Raw genomic sequence first — 18,292 nt, 5'->3', positions numbered from 1 at the left:
AGCCTTCAAAAACAATGATGTGAATCAATCTGTGTAGGAAAGGCAAGCAACCAGTAACACTGGATTCCTGCAGAGAGACGGGATGCTGTGCACCATTTTTAATTTAAATGCTTGCATTTCTTGCCCTGGGTATTATTTTAAGAATAGTAACAACAATGGTGAAATCAAACAGAAAGAAAGGGGTTGACCTTGGGCAATAACTGGACCAGAAGGCAACAAACAAGCAGCAGCAGAAAGACAGCAGAGGAATGCAACCTTGACAAAGGCAGCAGAAGCGGAGATAAAATTCTTAAGCCCAGAGAGCACTGCCCTGGATGCCTTCTGCTGAGGGGAAAATAACTATCCTGAAAGTTCTGATCACCCTCCTTCCCTGTTCTTGCAGGGGAGCCTGCAGAGCTCTTGCTAGTCCTGCCTTCCTTATTCACTGGGCATTTTTTAAAAGAAAGGTACTCAAGTAGGGGTGATTTTGACACCTAAGGGACATTTGGTAATGTTGGACACATTTCTGGGTGTAGAATAAAAGGGGTGCAACTGGCATCTAATGTGTAAAAGCCAAGCAAGGATGCTGCTAAACATCCTACAATGCACAGAACAGCCTCCCACAATAAAGAATTAGCCAGACCAAGGGTGCCTCAGTGGCTCAGTCGGTTGGGCATCCAACTTCGGCTCAGGTCATGATCTCATGGTCTGTGGGTTCGAGCTCCGTGTTGGGCTCTGTGCTGACAGCTCGGGGTCTGGAGCCTGCTTCAGATTCTGTCTCCTTCTCTCTCTCTCTCTCTCTCTCTGCCCCTCCCCTGCTTGCATTCTGTCTCTCTCTGTCTCTCAAAAATTAAAAAAAAATTTTTAAATTTTTAAAAATTTAAAGTATCCAGTCCAGAATGTCAATAGTGACAAAGTTGAGAATCCCTGTACCACTATTGCTTAAGGCCACCTGAGTGGATCTCTATTCTTTATAACCCAAGGGAGTCAGGTCAAGACCCAGAGATTCTGTCTTCACTAGGAAATATGACCATAGAATCTAAACTGATGTTCAAGGGAGTCTGCAAGACTTCTTAAAAGTAACTGCCATGAAAGGTAGCCTGGGAAGGGGTTTAAACTGTTGCATTTGACCTAACAACTGACAGAGATCTTTTTTTTTTCTTTTTTTTTTTTTCAGAAAAACTATCTAATTGAAGTGCCATTAACATTTCTGCAAAGTATCGTTATATACATTAGAGAACTAGTCAATATTCTTAGAAGAAAGCAAAATAAATTCAAATACCATCTTCTTTAATAATATGTTGCTATTTTTGAAATTGTGAAAGTAAATGAACTGGAATTATGAGTTCAAATAACAATTATCATTGTAGTCTCAAATCCATTAAAATTAGATACAGTTGGCTACAGGCTATACTTTTGTAGCTTTTCCTTCTCTTGCAGTCTTCAGTCTGCATATCTGACACCCTTATTCCTCCACCAGAGCTTTGCAGCCTAATTTCTTTCAATAGTAACATACATGGCACAGGGTCTCACCCACAGTAAATCACAATAAATACTTTATCATTTAGGTGAACAAAAAGATTCTCAAAAGACTACTATATACATGATCCTTTCACCTCTGCCATAGTTGACTGGAATTAGGTAATACCAGAGATCAGTTACCACCCACAATATATAATTTTTAGATACTAATATCTAAAATATTTAACATTTATGGGATGCTTGGGGAGCTCAGTCGGTTGAGTGACAAACTCTTGATTTGGGCTCAGGTCATGATCTCATGGGTCCTGGGATTAAGCCCCGTGTCAGGCTCTGTACTGACAGTGCAGAGCCTGCTTGGGATTCTCTCTCTCCCACTCTCTCTCTGCCCCTCCCCTGCACATGCACTCTCTCTCTCTCTCTCTCTCTCTCTCTCTCTCTCTCAAAATAAATAAACACTAAAAAAATAAATAAATAAAAATATTTAACATTTATAATTAACTCTCTCCCCTACCTAGTAGTATGAGACCAAACTGCTTCTCAACGAAGCACCAATAACCATGCAGTTTCCATGTATCCCCACCCATTCCTGGCTGCCATTCTAATATACTGTCTTCCTAGAATGTATAGGAAGGGCCATTATCCAGCTTCAGCTATTCTGACAAAATCCCAGTGGGCTCAGCCAAAAGGTTTTAGCAACTGAAACAGGTGGGAGCAGGGTCATCTGGATTGCTCAGTCAGTTAAGCATCCGACTTCAGCTCAGGTCATGATCTTGCCATTTGTGAGTTCAGCCCGGTGTGGGCTCTGTGCTGACAGCTCAGAGCCTGGAACCTGCTTCAGATTCTGTATCTCCCTCTCTCTCTCTGCCCCTCCCCTGCTCATGCTCTGTCTCTCTCTGTCTCAAAAGTAAATTAAAAAACATTTAAAAAATGTGAAAGAAAAAGAAAGAAAGAAAGAAAGAAAGAAAGAAAGAAAGAAAGAAAGAAAGAAAGAAAGAAAAAAGAAAGAAAGAAACAGGTGGGAGCAGAGTAAATTATCCATATACCTGGGCAGCTGAGGCTGAGCTGTCTGGGCTACTAGTAAGTGAAGTAAATATGAGTTGGTAGCAGTAGAAGTAGTAGGAGATCAAACAAGACAGAGTCCAACAGGAGAAGCAACTGGCCAAGAATAAGCAAATAAAGCTTAGAGTATGCACTAAAGACAAGTTGTCTGAGGCAGCAACACATGAATATGATGAGAGTGCCCAAGGAAAAGCCAAACTAGAACAAACCTGAAGTCAAGGCCAAAATGGCCAAAATAGCACAAAATCCCCAGGCAACCACATGCTCACAGAGGATAAGTGTAGCCTATGTAAATAATATAATTGCCTGGATATAATATTCCCAAACACAAAGGTTAGGTCAGCAACTCCCTCTTGAACATCAGTGAAAGCTACTCACTGATACTGAAACACAGGAAGCTGAGTCTTCCAAAGTGGTCTATTACCTTAAACAACTCTTCAGTGTTATGAATTTAAAGGCCACTTCTGCAACTCATGCCAGTTGTATAGGCCTACCAATCAGCACAACCCTCAGGGGTCTAGTATATAAAGTATACAAAGCTATGGGGTGCCTGGGTGACTCAGTCAGTTAGGCGTCCAACTTTGGCTCGGGTCATGATCTCACGGTTCATGCGTTCAAGCCCCATGTCAGGCTCTGTGCTGACAGCTCAGCACAGTGAAAAACTATGCACTGTCTACAGCATATCCTTCCCACTTACCTAATTCTGATTCTTTCAGGGCTATTTAAAACTGTAAGTTGTAGATAACTAATAGTAAAGTAAAATAAATCTTACCATAGACATACAAATTCTTTCTGAGTGCAATTGACTTCCCTCCCCCGCTGTGGAAAAAGTCCAGTTTTGCCTCCATCTACACAACAATTTTGATATTCTAGACTATAAATGTATCTGTTTTTAAATTCTCCTTTGAACTAGTTAAAACATCTTATCAGTTCCTTCTTTCATGATTTAAGCAAAATCTTTAACACATGTTCGCTTTATATCTATATGAAAGTCACATTTTACCTTTTTTGAAAATTACCTTTAACAGTAATTTTTGAGAAAACAATTAGTTATTGAGATCTGGGAGAAGTATTGACAGTTCCCATTGACAATTCCTCAGTTACACTGCTGGATTTAATCATAACTACAGCTGGGGCACCTGGGTGGCTCAATGGGCTGAGTGTCCGACTTCCACTCAGGTCACAATCTCACGGTTTGTGAGTCCGAGCCCCGTGTCAGGCTCTGTGCTGACAGCTCGGAGCCTGGAGCCTGCTTCAGATTCTGTGTCTCCTTCTCTCTCTGCCCCTCCCCAACTTGTGCTCTGTCTCTCTATGTCTCTCAAAAAATAAATAAATGTAATCATAACTACAGCTATTGCCCAGGAAAGGCATAGAGGTGTTGAGACTGAAAGGTGATTAAGTCCCTGACTGATCAAATTAGAAGTGGACAGTAAGCTAAGTAGAGTGTCACCAATAGAATGGAGGCAAAATACGGGGCATCTGGGTGGCTCAGTTGATTAAGCGTCCAACTTCACCTCAGGTCATGATCTCGCAGTCTGTGAGTTTGAGCCCCACATCAGGCTCTGTGCTGATAGCTCAGAACCTGGAGCCTGCTCCGGATTCTGTGTCTCCCTGTCTCTCTGTCCCTCCCCTGTTCGTGCTCTGTCTCTTTTTCTCTCTCGAAAATAAACAAACATTAGAATGCAAGAAAAATAGAATCTATATTCATTCTAGAGAAGGCAAGGGAGGGAGGATGGAAAGGAGAGTGGCCTGAGTCTTATTTGGGAACATAGAGGATCCTCTATTTCTGTAGTTTCATAGATACATAGCTACATCCCAAAGACAATCCTTGTCTAGTCTGTTTGCCAACAACAGAGCACATCAGGGCAAATGCTTATTCATTGAAAGCCTGACAGGGCATCATTTCTCTATGGGTGTTTTTGCTATGTTCACTATTGGTTTTCAGGAGTTCAATGAACACTATTTAAAAATGCCCAGCACTGTTAAAAGTGGAGACTTGTAAAAAAACAAAAAACAAAAACTGAAAATGATGAGAAAAATGATGGGTGATGCTCAAATATAGATGACAAACGTGACTGATTAGAAAATCCCTCTATCTGGGATTCCTTCTTGAGGATTGATACTGGAAGCAAAATTTTTCTGTTCAAATAGATGAAAGGCTTAAAAGAATAAAACACGTCCTGAGTCTAATGTGTTATGGGCTCACACATAGAAAACAGAAAGAATACCTCAGACCTCTCAATTCAAGGACAGTTTTGACATAAAAATAATTTAACTTCTTTTTTAATGTTGTAAAAATGGTGACATATATTTTACCACCAACACATAGCATTCCTCATATAGAACTTGATCACAGAACCAAGCCAACATTCAGGGAAGTATCCTCAGAAGAAGCTGAAATTCAGAGCATTAAATAACTGCACAGAAGGAAACTATATACAAGAACATAAAAGCCCTGTTTTCTTTATGGATGTACTTTCTCAATGCTAGAGTTTTTCCTTTATTAAACACTTCCAGATGCATAACATGTAGAGTAGTACTAAGCCACCACTGTCAGTCTTGCTTCTTAAACTCCTAGGAAGTTGTCAGCGTATCTGTAGGGTTTGGGAAGTAAATGTAGAGCATATAATTTGTTCAGTTAAACCTCTTTTTACCAGCTTACAATAGCTTTGGTTAGTATATATGATCTCTCCAGCCTTTAGTACCTGGTCAACCTCCCTATCTTTGCTGCTTTCCTGATAATTGTTATCTCTTAGAAAGCAAGGTAACTAAAGCTGTTTTTTTTTTCTTAAATTTTTTAATGTTTTTTTTTTTTTTTTTAAAGAGAGAGAGACAGAGCATGAGTGGGGGGAGAGACAGTGAGAGAGGGAGATACAAAATCCAAAGCAGGCTCCAGTGTCCAAACTGTCAGCACAGAGCCCAACGCAGGGCTCGAAGTCACACACCATGAGATCATGACCTGAGCTGAAGTCGGACACTTAACCGATTGAGCCACCCAGGTGCCCCTAAAGCAGTTTAAAAAAGAAAAGTCATTTTTCTCTTCCAAGACTTCCCAAAAGTCTATAGGTTGAGACTATGTATTGAAGAGAAAATAAATTGCTCACCAAAGCTCAATAACTTGTGTAGTTGCTGTGCCTTTCTATTATCTGTCCAACAAGACAATTGAGTAAGGTGTTGTACTTGGCCAAACTACCGTCCATGAGTCACTACTCAAAACGGTCAACAGCATTGCTGATGACAGTGGACATGCATTTCCACCGGAGGTAGAGTATTGTCTGTCAAACTGCAGTACTTGTTACACTATGATTGCAGCCGGATTTACACTTCCTCTGTAAAATGCACTGTACATATCATTCACTATTGGCTAAAACATTGTTAATTCCTAACGTTTTCCCTTTTAGCATTTAAACATAAATGCCCAATTCATATATTCTCATTGTACTGTAAGTTTAAATTTAATACATAAACATCATCAGCTTAACACACAAAAATCAAGTAAAAAAGTCTCAAAGATCCCAGAGACATCTTTAATAACAACTCTCTCACAATATAGTACTTGAGGGATACTTATTTTTCATATACTACTTAAACTAAGTGTTAACCATTAGTTTAAAAACTACTGCATTAGGGACACCTGGGGGCTCAATCTGTTGAGCGTCTGTCGTCAGCTTCAGATCTCATGGCTTGTGAGGTAGAGCCTTGCATCAGGCTCTCTGCTGTCAGCACGAAGCCCACTTCAGATCCTCTGTCCCCTTCTCTCTGCCCTCCCCTGATCACTCTCTTTCTCTCAAAAATAAAAAATAAACTTTTTTAAAAAATCAACTGCTTTACATATATATATATTTTAAAAGGCAATGGACTGTTGTAACTTTGTGATAAGGCCCAATATAATACCTAGAATTAAAGAATAAGTAAAAATACAAGGAAAGAAATTTGAAAAACACAGAAAACTTATAAATAAACAAGAATAATATGCTGATGTGAAGGCTTAAAATATGAGTAACTTTAAGAAAAAGTATGAGGTGGGATATTGATTTTCTGATAAACAGGATCATACTCAGTTACACAGTGCATCTTCCCAGCTTTCCTGTGCTACCACCATTATTATACCTTCTTTGCTGGGCCAGTACAACCCAGTAAAGAGACAATATGACATTACTAGTTGTTTCTGGATTCTATTCATTTCTTAATAAATAATTTTGCCTCTATCATTCTTAGTAATATTTCTAAGTACAGAATTGTGGAGGCAGTTTCTGTGTTAACAAGTATATAGTATCGCTAGACATGGGAGATGATATCACACTGGGGATTGGACTTCCAGTGATCTTCTAATAGGTCCTCTAATAGATCCTCTATGGAGTCCTAAGGTCCTATGGAGATACCTCAGGGGCCAGCATGGGGGAGGTGTAGCTAACATTACATCCAATTTCATTTACTACGTTTCCTCATAAGATGGAAAAGTTCAGGGGCACCTGGGTGGCTCAGTCGGTTAAGCATCCAACTTCAGCTCAGGTCATGATCTCACGGGTTGTGAGTTCGAGCCCCACGTTGGGCTCTGTGCTGAGAGCTCAGAGCCTGGAGCCTGCTTCCAGTTCTGTGTCTCCCTCTTTCTGTGCCCCTCCCCTGATCGCACTCTGTCTCTGTCTCTCAAAAATAATAATAATAATAAATAAATAAAAAAGATTGAACAGTTCAGCTTCTTTAAGAAATATTGGAAAGCCCCTGAACTACTTGATCTCCAAGATTTGTATTAGCTTTAATATATTATGGCCCACAAAGTCCTCAGGCTAAATGTTAAAAAGTCCTGGGGATAAGAATATTAGTGTATGTAAAGAGATAAACCTCAATAAAAGTCCTCAACCAGGTCAAGTTGACAGATATCCATTATAATCATTATGAACATTTATAAAGAATCTTCTGTAGAGAATTCTACAATAAGCCCTAGAGATACACAGATACAAACCAGAACCCCAACCATGAAGCTCCTAAATGACATTGGTAGAAGTGCACTCCCAACACACTCCCTCAGGAAGTAGGATACAATTATACCATGAGACCACTTAGCAGTTAGGGTCAGGATTTGCCCACAAGAGTCAGCTGATCCTTAACCCACTGCACTCATATGACCGCCCCCAATCAAATTGGTATCCATCCTCAGAAAGGCAGTTATTTAAGAAGCTTATTTCCTTTCTAACTTTATCTTCTCGGACCTTGAGCCTTAATAATTTCAGTAAAAAAAAAAAAAAAAAAAAAAAACTTTTAGTATTCCAAAGTTCACTTACCCCTAGATTTTGCCAGTATTTCTAGCACGACTTTAAAGTCAAAAGGTTGGTGCTTTGTGGATGTTTTACCTTATGGTCATATCATGTACATCTAAAAAATACCAGCTGGATTCTAGAGCCCCTGAGACACAAATTGGAGTTTCATAATTCCTAGAAGGGTCACACAAACAACTTACCTTTGATAGCTGCCGGAACTGACCTAAGATCCTGGAATGCTGGGAAAGAACTGTATCAGTTTTCCAGGCATATTTAATTCTAGCATCTTAAGGATCAAAAATAAGAACACAACTCTGGTCCTGTAACAGACTTGAAGGAGGGATTCCTAAGAGATTTTGTTCTCCCATTCACTGCTACAAGGGCCAAAGAGGATGCTGGAGATAGAGCTATAATGGAGAATTCCTCTGACTCTCTCTACCTTGTAAGAACTCTAAAACACTAGACTTACTCAAAATGAAGGCAAAGCGGTATGATTCCAAGAGATTATGGGACGTGGGTGGCTTTTCCCTCCTCCCCTTTTACTCCTCTTACATGTGACCCCTTTGATAAAGAAAGAAAAAATAGACTCTACCCCTGCCACAACTTCCAGTTAGATATATTCTGACTCTCAAATGTACCATAATGTGCAAACTAGAGCTGGCTACAATTCATCCCATTTACTCAGCCACTTAGCCTAAATGTGAAAATTGTACTTAAATATGTGCTGACCACATTTCAAATAGAAGAATAAAAACTTTGTGTACATAACCCAGAAGCCTAGAATTTCTAAAATCTAAAATTTTTTTATCCAAAGGAACAGACACAGTTTGGGGCATTCCTGGAAATCAGACTAAGCAATCAGGCTAAAGAACACAATAAAGAACCCATTTCAACTATCATGTGGTAACTGAAGTTAAAACGGACACGACAGGTGAAATGATGTCAAAATCGTGATCGTGATTTCAAACAATTCTTGATTCTGAGAAATTACAAAGGATGAGCACAAAATCCCCAGCTGATAAATTCAATTACATTTAGTTCATGTATTCTAGCTATTAGAATACTGGCTTCAAGCTCCTAACTGTGAATTGATCTACTAAATAACTAATAATGACCAATACAAATGTGAAATTTATTAAATTGCTTTAAATAATTGTTTTAAATTGTTTTAAATTAAATTGTTTTAAAAGCTCATAGGACATTCTAGTCTTCAAATATAGGTGGAAGGAATTACTTGCTTCCCCCCATTAATCTCTTCCATTGCGAACAGAAGTCAAGAAATCAGCTAGGAATTGAACTGGGAAGAGGCTGACCGAAGTCCCACTATTCAGCTCAGTTCCTCCTCCTTGTGGTCACAGAGGGAAGGTGTCTGCCATCTGGTGGCATTTCTTTAAGGAATCCTATACCTAAGAGACTCACAGAGTAGTCATTTGAAAGAATATATGATACCGGTGAAAAGTGGTCGATTTTAATTTGTGAGTAATTCCATATCCTTCTGCTTCCCACTCTTCTGCATCCCTCCTTTTTAAAGGTCAGTTTTAAAATATTTTTTAACTGCAAGAGTGCTGAACACATCCCAAATGAAACAATAACTATACATAGCTAAGCATTCAATATGCAGGTATACCATAGTCATTGTTAACACACATTGGGAAAAAAAGTATTAAATATCATGAGTGGATATTCACGGCATGGATCTTCACCCATACTGGCAAGACACGGAGGGTGGGGATGCTTCTGTGTTGAGCAGTCACATATTGGCTACAGCCCGTAGCCCAGACTAACCCATGCATTGTTTTCACATTCTCAGCTTCCATCAAATCACCAAGTAATGTTTATAAAGTGGTAGGATGGAATAAAAACACTTTTTCATAATAGGTTTTGGATGGTTTCCACCAAAGATAACAAAGATTGATGTCATTTTGATGAGTGTCTAGTGTGGTTCCCCCTGAAGCAGGAAATGCCCCCCTGGACTGTAAAACAGTCCTCATTCTGGCATGTTTCCCCACCACCAGCTCTCCATTTACCTAATTTCATCTAGAGAGGATGCCTTCCTTCTCCATTCCTAGAGCTAATTTTGACATTCAAATAGTGGTTTTGTAAACGTCATGTAGTTGATTTTGCACAGTTAGAAACCAATCATAAGCGCAATAGGTTATTATGGCCCTGCAAGGTTACTTGTATCTGTATGTTTATCAAGTGAGCCAGAAAAAATTAACCCCTATGCAGAACGGATACCCTTTTCTTAAATAATTCCCAGTTCATAGAAAAACAGAATTACCCAGGTAAGAAAGAGAAACGAAGACTTGAAGAAATAACTTCTTAATAATTTTTAGACAAGAAACGCAGAAGAGAAGCTAAGAAACAAGAACACTGCTTCAAGAGGCAATTTGTCCCTGGTCCTTTGGGTGACAGGGCATTTTGCCAGCTGTCATTACTGGACCAACTAAGTGTTACACCCAAACTGCTGTGCTCATTAGGACTGAAACCATGTAACACGAATGCTTTGAGGTGCTTGGATGTCACATTGTATTGTCTGGCCTTAGGAAAGGAGAGGAAAGCCTGCTATTCTCATTTAAATAACATTTATAGCATTTTAATTTGCTTTCTTTCTGCAAACCATTTCTGACTGTTCTTTACCTTACATAATTGAAAATCTACACATATTATGCCCTTACTCAATGCACTCCATCCATTAATTGTGCGACGGGTTAGGAAAAACGTACAGCATAAGTGAAAAACCATGTTAGTAGGAAATACACGCTTTATATGATAAAGTAAATTTATGTTAGCAAGGTAATATAAAGGTCTTCCCACATGATGGAAAAGGGTGCACAACCTTAAAGCTACAGTAACATGTATTTCTACCAAAAATTGAGAAGATATCACAAAGCCTATCACCAGAGGCTATATTACTCACATACATGAATCAGAGGTACTTTTATTTGCCTACATTTATTCTTTTTTTTTTTGTATACAGTAATTTTCATAGACTTGCAGGGTGTATAGGAACATTGAAAGTTATATAGTATATCTTTATTATCTCCAGCTAAACTCTCCAAGCTGATGAGTAGCTGTGCTCCATTTCATCATTATCAATGAATGTAGAGGAGACAAGTGCAAGGACACTGTTTAGTACCACCAGACAGGAAGTTTGGACTCTTATCCAGCCCAAATCTCACTGTGTTCAGAAGAAATGTAGAAGAATAAATCACCATCCGATTTATCACAAACCTTATATATTAAAGCCGCTTTTTTGTTTCAGTTGGGTATCAGTATAGGTAAATCAGGTATCAATATACATTTATCTGACCATAAATTCTTGGCATGCCAAAGCCAGGTGAGGTTATGCAAAGCAGCTTTTTATACATTGCTAGCACTTTTATTTGTAATCAAAACACAGATTTTCTCATATTATGATTTCTCCTACTGTGAATTTCTCTAGCCTCCACCCCCAGAGAAAAGAATAATAAAGTCCTAGTATTTACCATATGAAAGAAATTGTGGTCATGTGCTCCAAAGCACACAGTTCTTTTTCGAGGTCGCACTTGTCATGACTAAATTTATGCGATTTTTACGTTTTATTTATTTTTGAGAGACAGAGAGAGAGAGACAGAGCACAAGCAGGGGACGGGCAGAGAGAGAGGGAGATACAGAATCTGAAGCAGGCTCCAGGCTCCGAGCCATTAGCACAGAGCCTGATGCGGGGCTGGAACCCATGAACGGTGAGATCATGACCCAAGCCGAAGTCAGTTGCTTAACCGACTGAGTCACCCAGGTGCCCCAAATTTATGCTATTTTTAAATAAATGTCTGTCATTCTCATTGAAATGTAAGCTCCATGAGGGCAGATACCAAGTTTGCCTTGTTCATCAGCATATTCCCAGTAAATAGCATGATATATGGCACACAGCAGGCTCTTTAAACCTAGAGAAGCAACAAATGCCCTTCAAAATCATTCTAGTCCAATAGTCCTTATTTTAAGGATATGAAAATAGAGCCTATAAAAGTCATTCTTTTGGGAAATGACTTGTCCAAGATTGTACAACATGTTAATAACAAAGCCAGGATTATAACTCTGGATTCTTTATTGCCCATTCACATTCTCTATCCATTACAGCTTAGAGGTTCTTGTAACTAATATCCTGGGAAAACAACACTACTGATGAGTAGGGTACAGAAACATTTCTGATCTAAATATCTTTTGGTTGGCTGCCTGACTCCCAGTGTTCTTTACCAGTTGGAACACAGAAACCCTCCTATAAATATGCCTGGTTTATACACACTTGATGCAGGGCTCCAAGAACAAAACCCAAAACAGGATTCTACAGCCATAGCAAACAGCCAATTTATTCACTCCTATGAGGGTCAAGTTTTACTGAGGCCAAGCCACGGGATGTCAGCTGAACGTCTATGGTTCAGCTACTACTAAAGCAAATATTGTGCTAAGCAGAGCTTCAATTTGTATGGCTTTTTCATTTTATTATGGGGTTTCTTTAAAGCAAATATTCAAAAACTAGAATTTCTCCAAGCACATGAAAAAAGTAAATGTAAATTTTCGGGAAGCAACAAAGGTGACTTAAAATTAGATTATGGTGATGGTTGCCCAACTCTATAAATTTATTTAATTTTTTTTAATTCATACACTTAAAATGGGTAAGTATTATAAATTATGCTTCAATAAAACTGTTAAAAAATAAGTGTAAAAATGAGGGGCGCCTGGGTGGCTCTGTCGGTTACGTGTCTGACTTCAGCTCAGGTCACGATCTCACAATTCCTGAGTTTGAGCCCCGAGTCAGGATCTGTGCTGACAGTGTGGAGCCTGGAGCCCTCTTTGAGTTCTGTCTCTCCCTTCTCTGCCCCTCCTCTAGCCCTGCTCACACACTCCCAGCCTCCCTCTCTCTCTCTCTGTCTCAAAAATAAATAAACATTTAAAAAAAATAAGTGTGAAAATGAGTCAGACAGTTAAAGCACTTCTTTTAGAAAACATGTGTTATCAAAACTGTAAAGACATATCCTCATACTCTTTTAATCCCAAATTCTAACCACTTCAATCATGGTTTACCTACAAGGTCAAAAGTTTTTCCTTCAAATTTGGTAAAAACAATTTATTAGACTAATATAAATATCTATAAAGAACCAATCTCCATTGATATAGCACTAAGAGATACTGACTCATTTTGATTATCTGCATGAATGATCTGCAGATATATTTGCTTAACTAACCATAGTATTCTAATCCAAAACCTGCCATTAACTAGCCTTTGGGTTTTGAACAAGTTATATACAACTCCAGGGCTAAGTTTTCCCACCTACATCATGCGTCGCCATGGACCAGGTTAGAGTTAAGTAGTGCATAATATATTAAAAAGAATAATAACTATTATCTAATGAATAACCACTAAAATGTCACACTTTATGCAAATTATCAACTTCTGAGGAAGGTAGTATATGACACTTTTTTGTGGATGAGGAACCTGGAATATAGAGAAGGTCCCACAGTTACTTAGTAGTAGACCCAAGATTCCAGTCCTGTCCAGCCCAAAACCTATATTCATTCTCTATTGCTTATTAGACTTTGTGATTTTGATTTTGTCAGATGTGGGCATGAATCGTGACCCTGCCTTTACTATGCTAAGTTAGTCACCTTCTCTGTGTCCAGTTTCTTCATCTGTAAATATGAGATTAGTAGCACTTAAGTCCCAAGGTTGTTGGGAAGATTAAATAAGAGTGCTTCCCCTACAATTACAAACCATTCAATAATAGTCTTTCCCGTCCCTTTTCCACAAAAGTTCTTTCCTGTGTTAAAAAAAAACAAAAAAACTATAAATTCTACGACTTCCTTGTAGCCTACCTGGATAAACTTCACTGGGACTGAGTTCTATCAAAAGCAATTAAAGTGAACACAAACAACAGGGCATTGGCCCTTTGCTATCAGTCCTTGGCTCTGTGACGGAAACTGTCAACAAGAGTGTCAACTTCAAGGGGTGGGCATGTGTCCACAGGAACTGAGCTGAGGTCACAGACTTGTCTCACTCTGCCCTACAAACAGATGTCTGGGTGACAACTCTTAGTCACCGCAAACCAGGGTTAAAGCCAAACCAGGTGGGAAGCTCCATATCTCCTTTCTAATCCTCCGGGCCAGGCCATTCATTCCCTAAGACAATACCTCACTAACCATAATTCAAAATAACTTGTTTCCTCCCAGGATACTATGTTCAAAATAATGCCTTTATTTTGATGATGTCTGATTATTCCGCAAACTAAAAAAATACTATAGCATTTCTATAATAGTGATTTGTCAGCAAGAAACATGTTTGATTCCGTGTCTTAGATTGTACACCTTCAAATGTCTACCTCTTCATTACATCTGGTGAAAACTGATGTAATGTGGAGCTCTAGTGGTGGCAAGAAAGTAAAGCAGCCATTAGTGAGAACCAACAAAAGGCCAAGGAAATCACCAATTCATCATTTATTTGTGTGTTCTTAGGGTAAAATCACCATTTATTATGAAGTTAATATGTTAAGAAAAAAACGTTTCAAAACGATGTTCCAAGATAATATAAGGTGCCTTCTAAATGTAATGGCTTTCCTCCAGATTACAAATTAGACCTCAATAACTAACTTGCATCAAACATCAAGAAGCAGATTTAACTACAAAAAACAACTGAGTGCTGCGGTTGTCGCTTTTCTAAATTTTACCAAGTTCACTAAGAATCCTATTAATTAAACAGGTTTGTTTTTCACACAGCTAACAAGAATACTACATACAGAAAATGCAGGGTCTAAGTGGTATGATCAGTGAAGTCCTGTACCAACTGTCTTGGGAATTTAAATAATCCCTACAGGCTGATTAGGTTGTTGGAAGTTAATTCCTGCACTAGAAAAGTGCCTTCCTTGAATTTCTGACTTCTGAGGTCTTTCCCAACTGAAAGAAACCAAGAATGAAATCTCCAATGTCAAACATTAACTCTTTGTTTTCTTGTTATCTAATGTGTATATCTTCTCAATTGAAACAAACAAACCAGCTCGGTTATGGTCAACAATGCAGCAGAACATAAATGGTAAAATTTTCATGATGTACAACCAGGAGCTAACATTTGAAACTTCTAACCATGGTGCCCGGTTTAGTTGTGTCAAAACACGTTCTCGTGAGAAAAAAAAAAATCCAGAATATGAAAAAACACAGCAACTAGCCTTTCTGAATATCAGTATCATCTAAAGTATCATGTTCCTGAAAATTAAAGAAAAGGTAACAGACTCATTTTATAGTGATGATGAAAAAAATGAAAACGCTTGTAAATGCATTAACAACATTTATCTGGAATAAAAATCTCAAAACTTATGGGAGCTTTTCATGGCTTATGTCAGCTGAATCCGCTAGAGGTTTTCCAGTAGACAAATTCCAATGCCTCCCAAACTGTTAGACCCATAGATGACTGACTACCAAGCCTCAGAGATCTGTGAATGAAGATTTAATGATTACATAGGAGTTTCTATTCACGGATGTCTCTCTTCTCCATCCTTCTATTAATATGCTGTCATTAAAACAGTTCCCTAAAGCTACACAGAAAAATGAAAAGACAGAACAGCCTTTTCTGAGAAGTCATCAAGAATGCAATAGTTCATAATAAGAAGCTCAAGATAAAGAATTTTATTTTCTTTCAGTCCTCATCATTAGCTGTAGGATAGGAGAGAGAACCTTTTTGATAGAAAAGAATAAAAGCAGGTGAGGAGGTTAGGGTAATTTACTAACATAACCGTATGTCAAAGGGAACAAATGGAGATCTGTACTAATGCAGTATGAGCCACCAGGGAATTCAGAATCTAACATGTTCTGCAGTCCTTTTCACCACAGACATTAAAACTGAATAAAAAGGAAGAATATTTTTCAAATCTGTGAATCTAAAAACTTAGTCTTTGTATGCCATCTTGCTTGTATTTTTCTTGGTGATTATCTTTATCTCCTTTGCTTTCCCCTAACAGGCCTTGGTATGCTGCTTAAAATAATATTTGGGGCTTTATTTGCCATTCTTTTGACTGAGACATGTTGATTTTATTAAAGTAAGTTGGGCCTGCATTCTTTCTTTACTATTATTACAGGTAGACTTGACAGATACAGGACTTTTGTTTTAAAAATACTCTGCTATGGAGGAAACCTTGTTAAAAAATAAGTTCCATTTTACCTGCTGGGCAGTTGCACTCTGAAGGTGCTTCTCTTGCGATTCTTATTTTAGCCATATGTTCATAGGATCTCTGTAGGAAAAGAAGAGGTATTGTCATCAGTAGCATTGTGGAGAAACAGATTCTTTAGGAACTCTCTGGCCATATGCTTGATTTACCAGCATTTGATAGCCTGCATAACTAACATTTACATATGTACTTGGACTTTAGTCAAAAGGTAACAGTACCCAAGCCCTAAAAAAAGAAATGACTTCTGACACCATGTCAAGACTGCTGGACTTGTACAACATCTTTCTCCATTCTTCATCTACCACCACCCTCCACTTTCTCCCTCAGCTCAAGCACATGCAGTCAATGCCAAAACCTGGCTTTACCATGCTGGAGTTTTAGGTAACCTATGGGTTTTTAAACACCCAATATTGTGTACATGAAGGTCAACTGTTTATCACGTCATGCTGCAACTACTGCCACACAGCCTCTCTGTCGGAAGAGCAAGTTCCAGAAAACCCCCTAACTCTAGTCTAATGCCACCCCTGGTTTGATAAACGTAACCTAGATTCCTTTCAACTCGCAACTGCAATGGTGCTGCATGCATAAACACCCCTGCCACTGCATCCTTTATAAAAAAAAAAAAATAAGCTACATTTTTTTCTTTTCAAACATTAAATATGAAAACATTTAATGTGTGAAATGATCAATTTAAAATCACATATAGGTTTACTTCATTTTTAAGAGCGATTACCATTTGTGTATTAATAACACCTATGGCACGAACCTTCTTATAATATATGAAGGACCTAACAGATGTTAGCTTTGCAAAGAATATTCTCCAAAAAATTGGAAAAGATTAGTATGTCACTCTAGAAAACTAAAAAGAAATAAAATGCCACGCTGCCTTTCTGGCCACCCTTCCCTCTTTCAGTCTTCCATATATGTTTAGCATGCAAACATTAAGAGTGAGGGAAGATGATAGAGACAGAGAGTGTGATATCAAAGGATGTGCATATACAAATAATAGGCTACAGTGAGCATAAATGGTCGCCTAGCGTATGCACACCCAGCCACACCAAGTATGCATACAGTAAGGGTAGAGGCTGATCGTGTACACAGAATCACGCCTGTGCAAGACATTATCCACGTGCAAAATACCCCAGCCTTTCACACCTGAGCCAGAAGTTCCTCCACTTTCTCTTGCACCACTGCTTTGAGCTGATCCAGGCGATCAGGGAGCAGATGAATGGAAGGGTCCCCTTTTGCGGATTCGAGAGCAGCGATCCTCGCCTGGAGGTCGTTGGTTTTCACCCCAAGGTACAGACAAGACATCAGGGCCACCACTGAGAGAAGGGCCGCCAGGGAGGTGCACGGCGGCACGGTCCAGGCACAACGCTGCCTCGGGTCCTCGGAGCCTGGCTCCCGGCCCCCACCTTTCCCCGCATGCTTCTTCACCAGCATCGTGGAGGGATCAGCTGCCTCGGCTTCGCCTCCCACTCTCTACCACTTCCAAGAATCTTGAAAGGAAAGAAAAAGGACGATTCCTCCAAAAGTTCAGTCTGGGTGGCTGCACAACTAGTTGGCGGAGATCGAGTCGGGGCACGGAGATGGAGCTCCGCTTTCCTCAGCGCCGAGACCAGCGGTCGTGGACCATCCTCTCCGCTCTCTTCTCTCCCCCCAGCTGGGAGTGAAAAGCACCCTCAGTCTGGGGACTGGTGGCAAAAAAGGTTAAAACCCACCCGGATGGCCCTCCTAGCCCCTCAGAGGACGAACACCTCAGAAAGGGTCCTCGACAGCGCCCGCCCAGGCTCCAAGGGGACTGCGCGAGAGGCACAGCGAGGGGCCGCCGCTCGCCCTCACCACCGAGCACCCGACCTGTTGCGTCTCTGTTAGTTTGCCTTATTTCTGCCTATTCAGTGTTTTTCCGCACGCCGACCTGTTTCCTACCTACATTCAGTTCCAGGCAGAAAGGCTGAGAGAAACCGCGAGAGCGCAGCGCAAAAGGGGTGGCTAAGGGGGAAAGGAGACAGGAAAACGCAATAACCCAAAGAGCAAATTCGAGGCGCGAAGCTGAAGTCGCGGCTGCACGAAGTATCTCCGCAGCCTCGCGGGTGCGAGCCTTATATACCCTTCGGGATGCTCGTGTGTGAGTGTGTGCGTGTGTGTGCGCGCGCGCTCCGAGCACGACGTCCCTCCCCCGACCCCCTCCCGGCGCCCGGCCTCCAGCCCCGGGCTCCCGCAGCATTGCGCCCCCTTCCAAAGCCCGGGCAGAAGCCCGCCTCATTAGCATAATGTATTCACCTTCGCCCAGCGGGCGGGCTCCGCCGGAGACCCTCCAAG

General features: G+C 40.0%; 1 protein-coding gene across 1 annotated transcript in view; it reads right to left on the bottom strand.

Moving 5' to 3' along the window:
- LOC116738054 (collagen alpha-1(XXV) chain-like) overlaps positions 1–18,051 on the bottom strand; it is a 196,214-nt gene extending 178,163 nt beyond the window's left edge. The window contains exons 1-2 of the mRNA XM_032593069.1: positions 17,126–18,051; positions 15,964–16,033 (exon numbers count right to left, since the gene is read on the bottom strand). Of these exons, the coding sequence (XP_032448960.1) occupies positions 15,964–16,033; positions 17,126–17,413 (358 nt within the window). The 5' untranslated portion in view covers positions 17,414–18,051. The remainder of the gene's footprint in view (positions 1–15,963; positions 16,034–17,125) is intronic.
- Between the last annotated feature and the right edge of the window lie 241 nt (positions 18,052–18,292).

The sequence above is a fragment of the Lynx canadensis genome, chromosome B1 (assembly GCF_007474595.2).
Source record: "Lynx canadensis isolate LIC74 chromosome B1, mLynCan4.pri.v2, whole genome shotgun sequence".
Classification (NCBI taxonomy): domain Eukaryota; kingdom Metazoa; phylum Chordata; class Mammalia; order Carnivora; family Felidae; genus Lynx; species Lynx canadensis.
The sequence above is the reverse complement of the archived record's forward strand: the minus strand, read 5'-3'. Positions and strand labels throughout refer to the sequence as shown.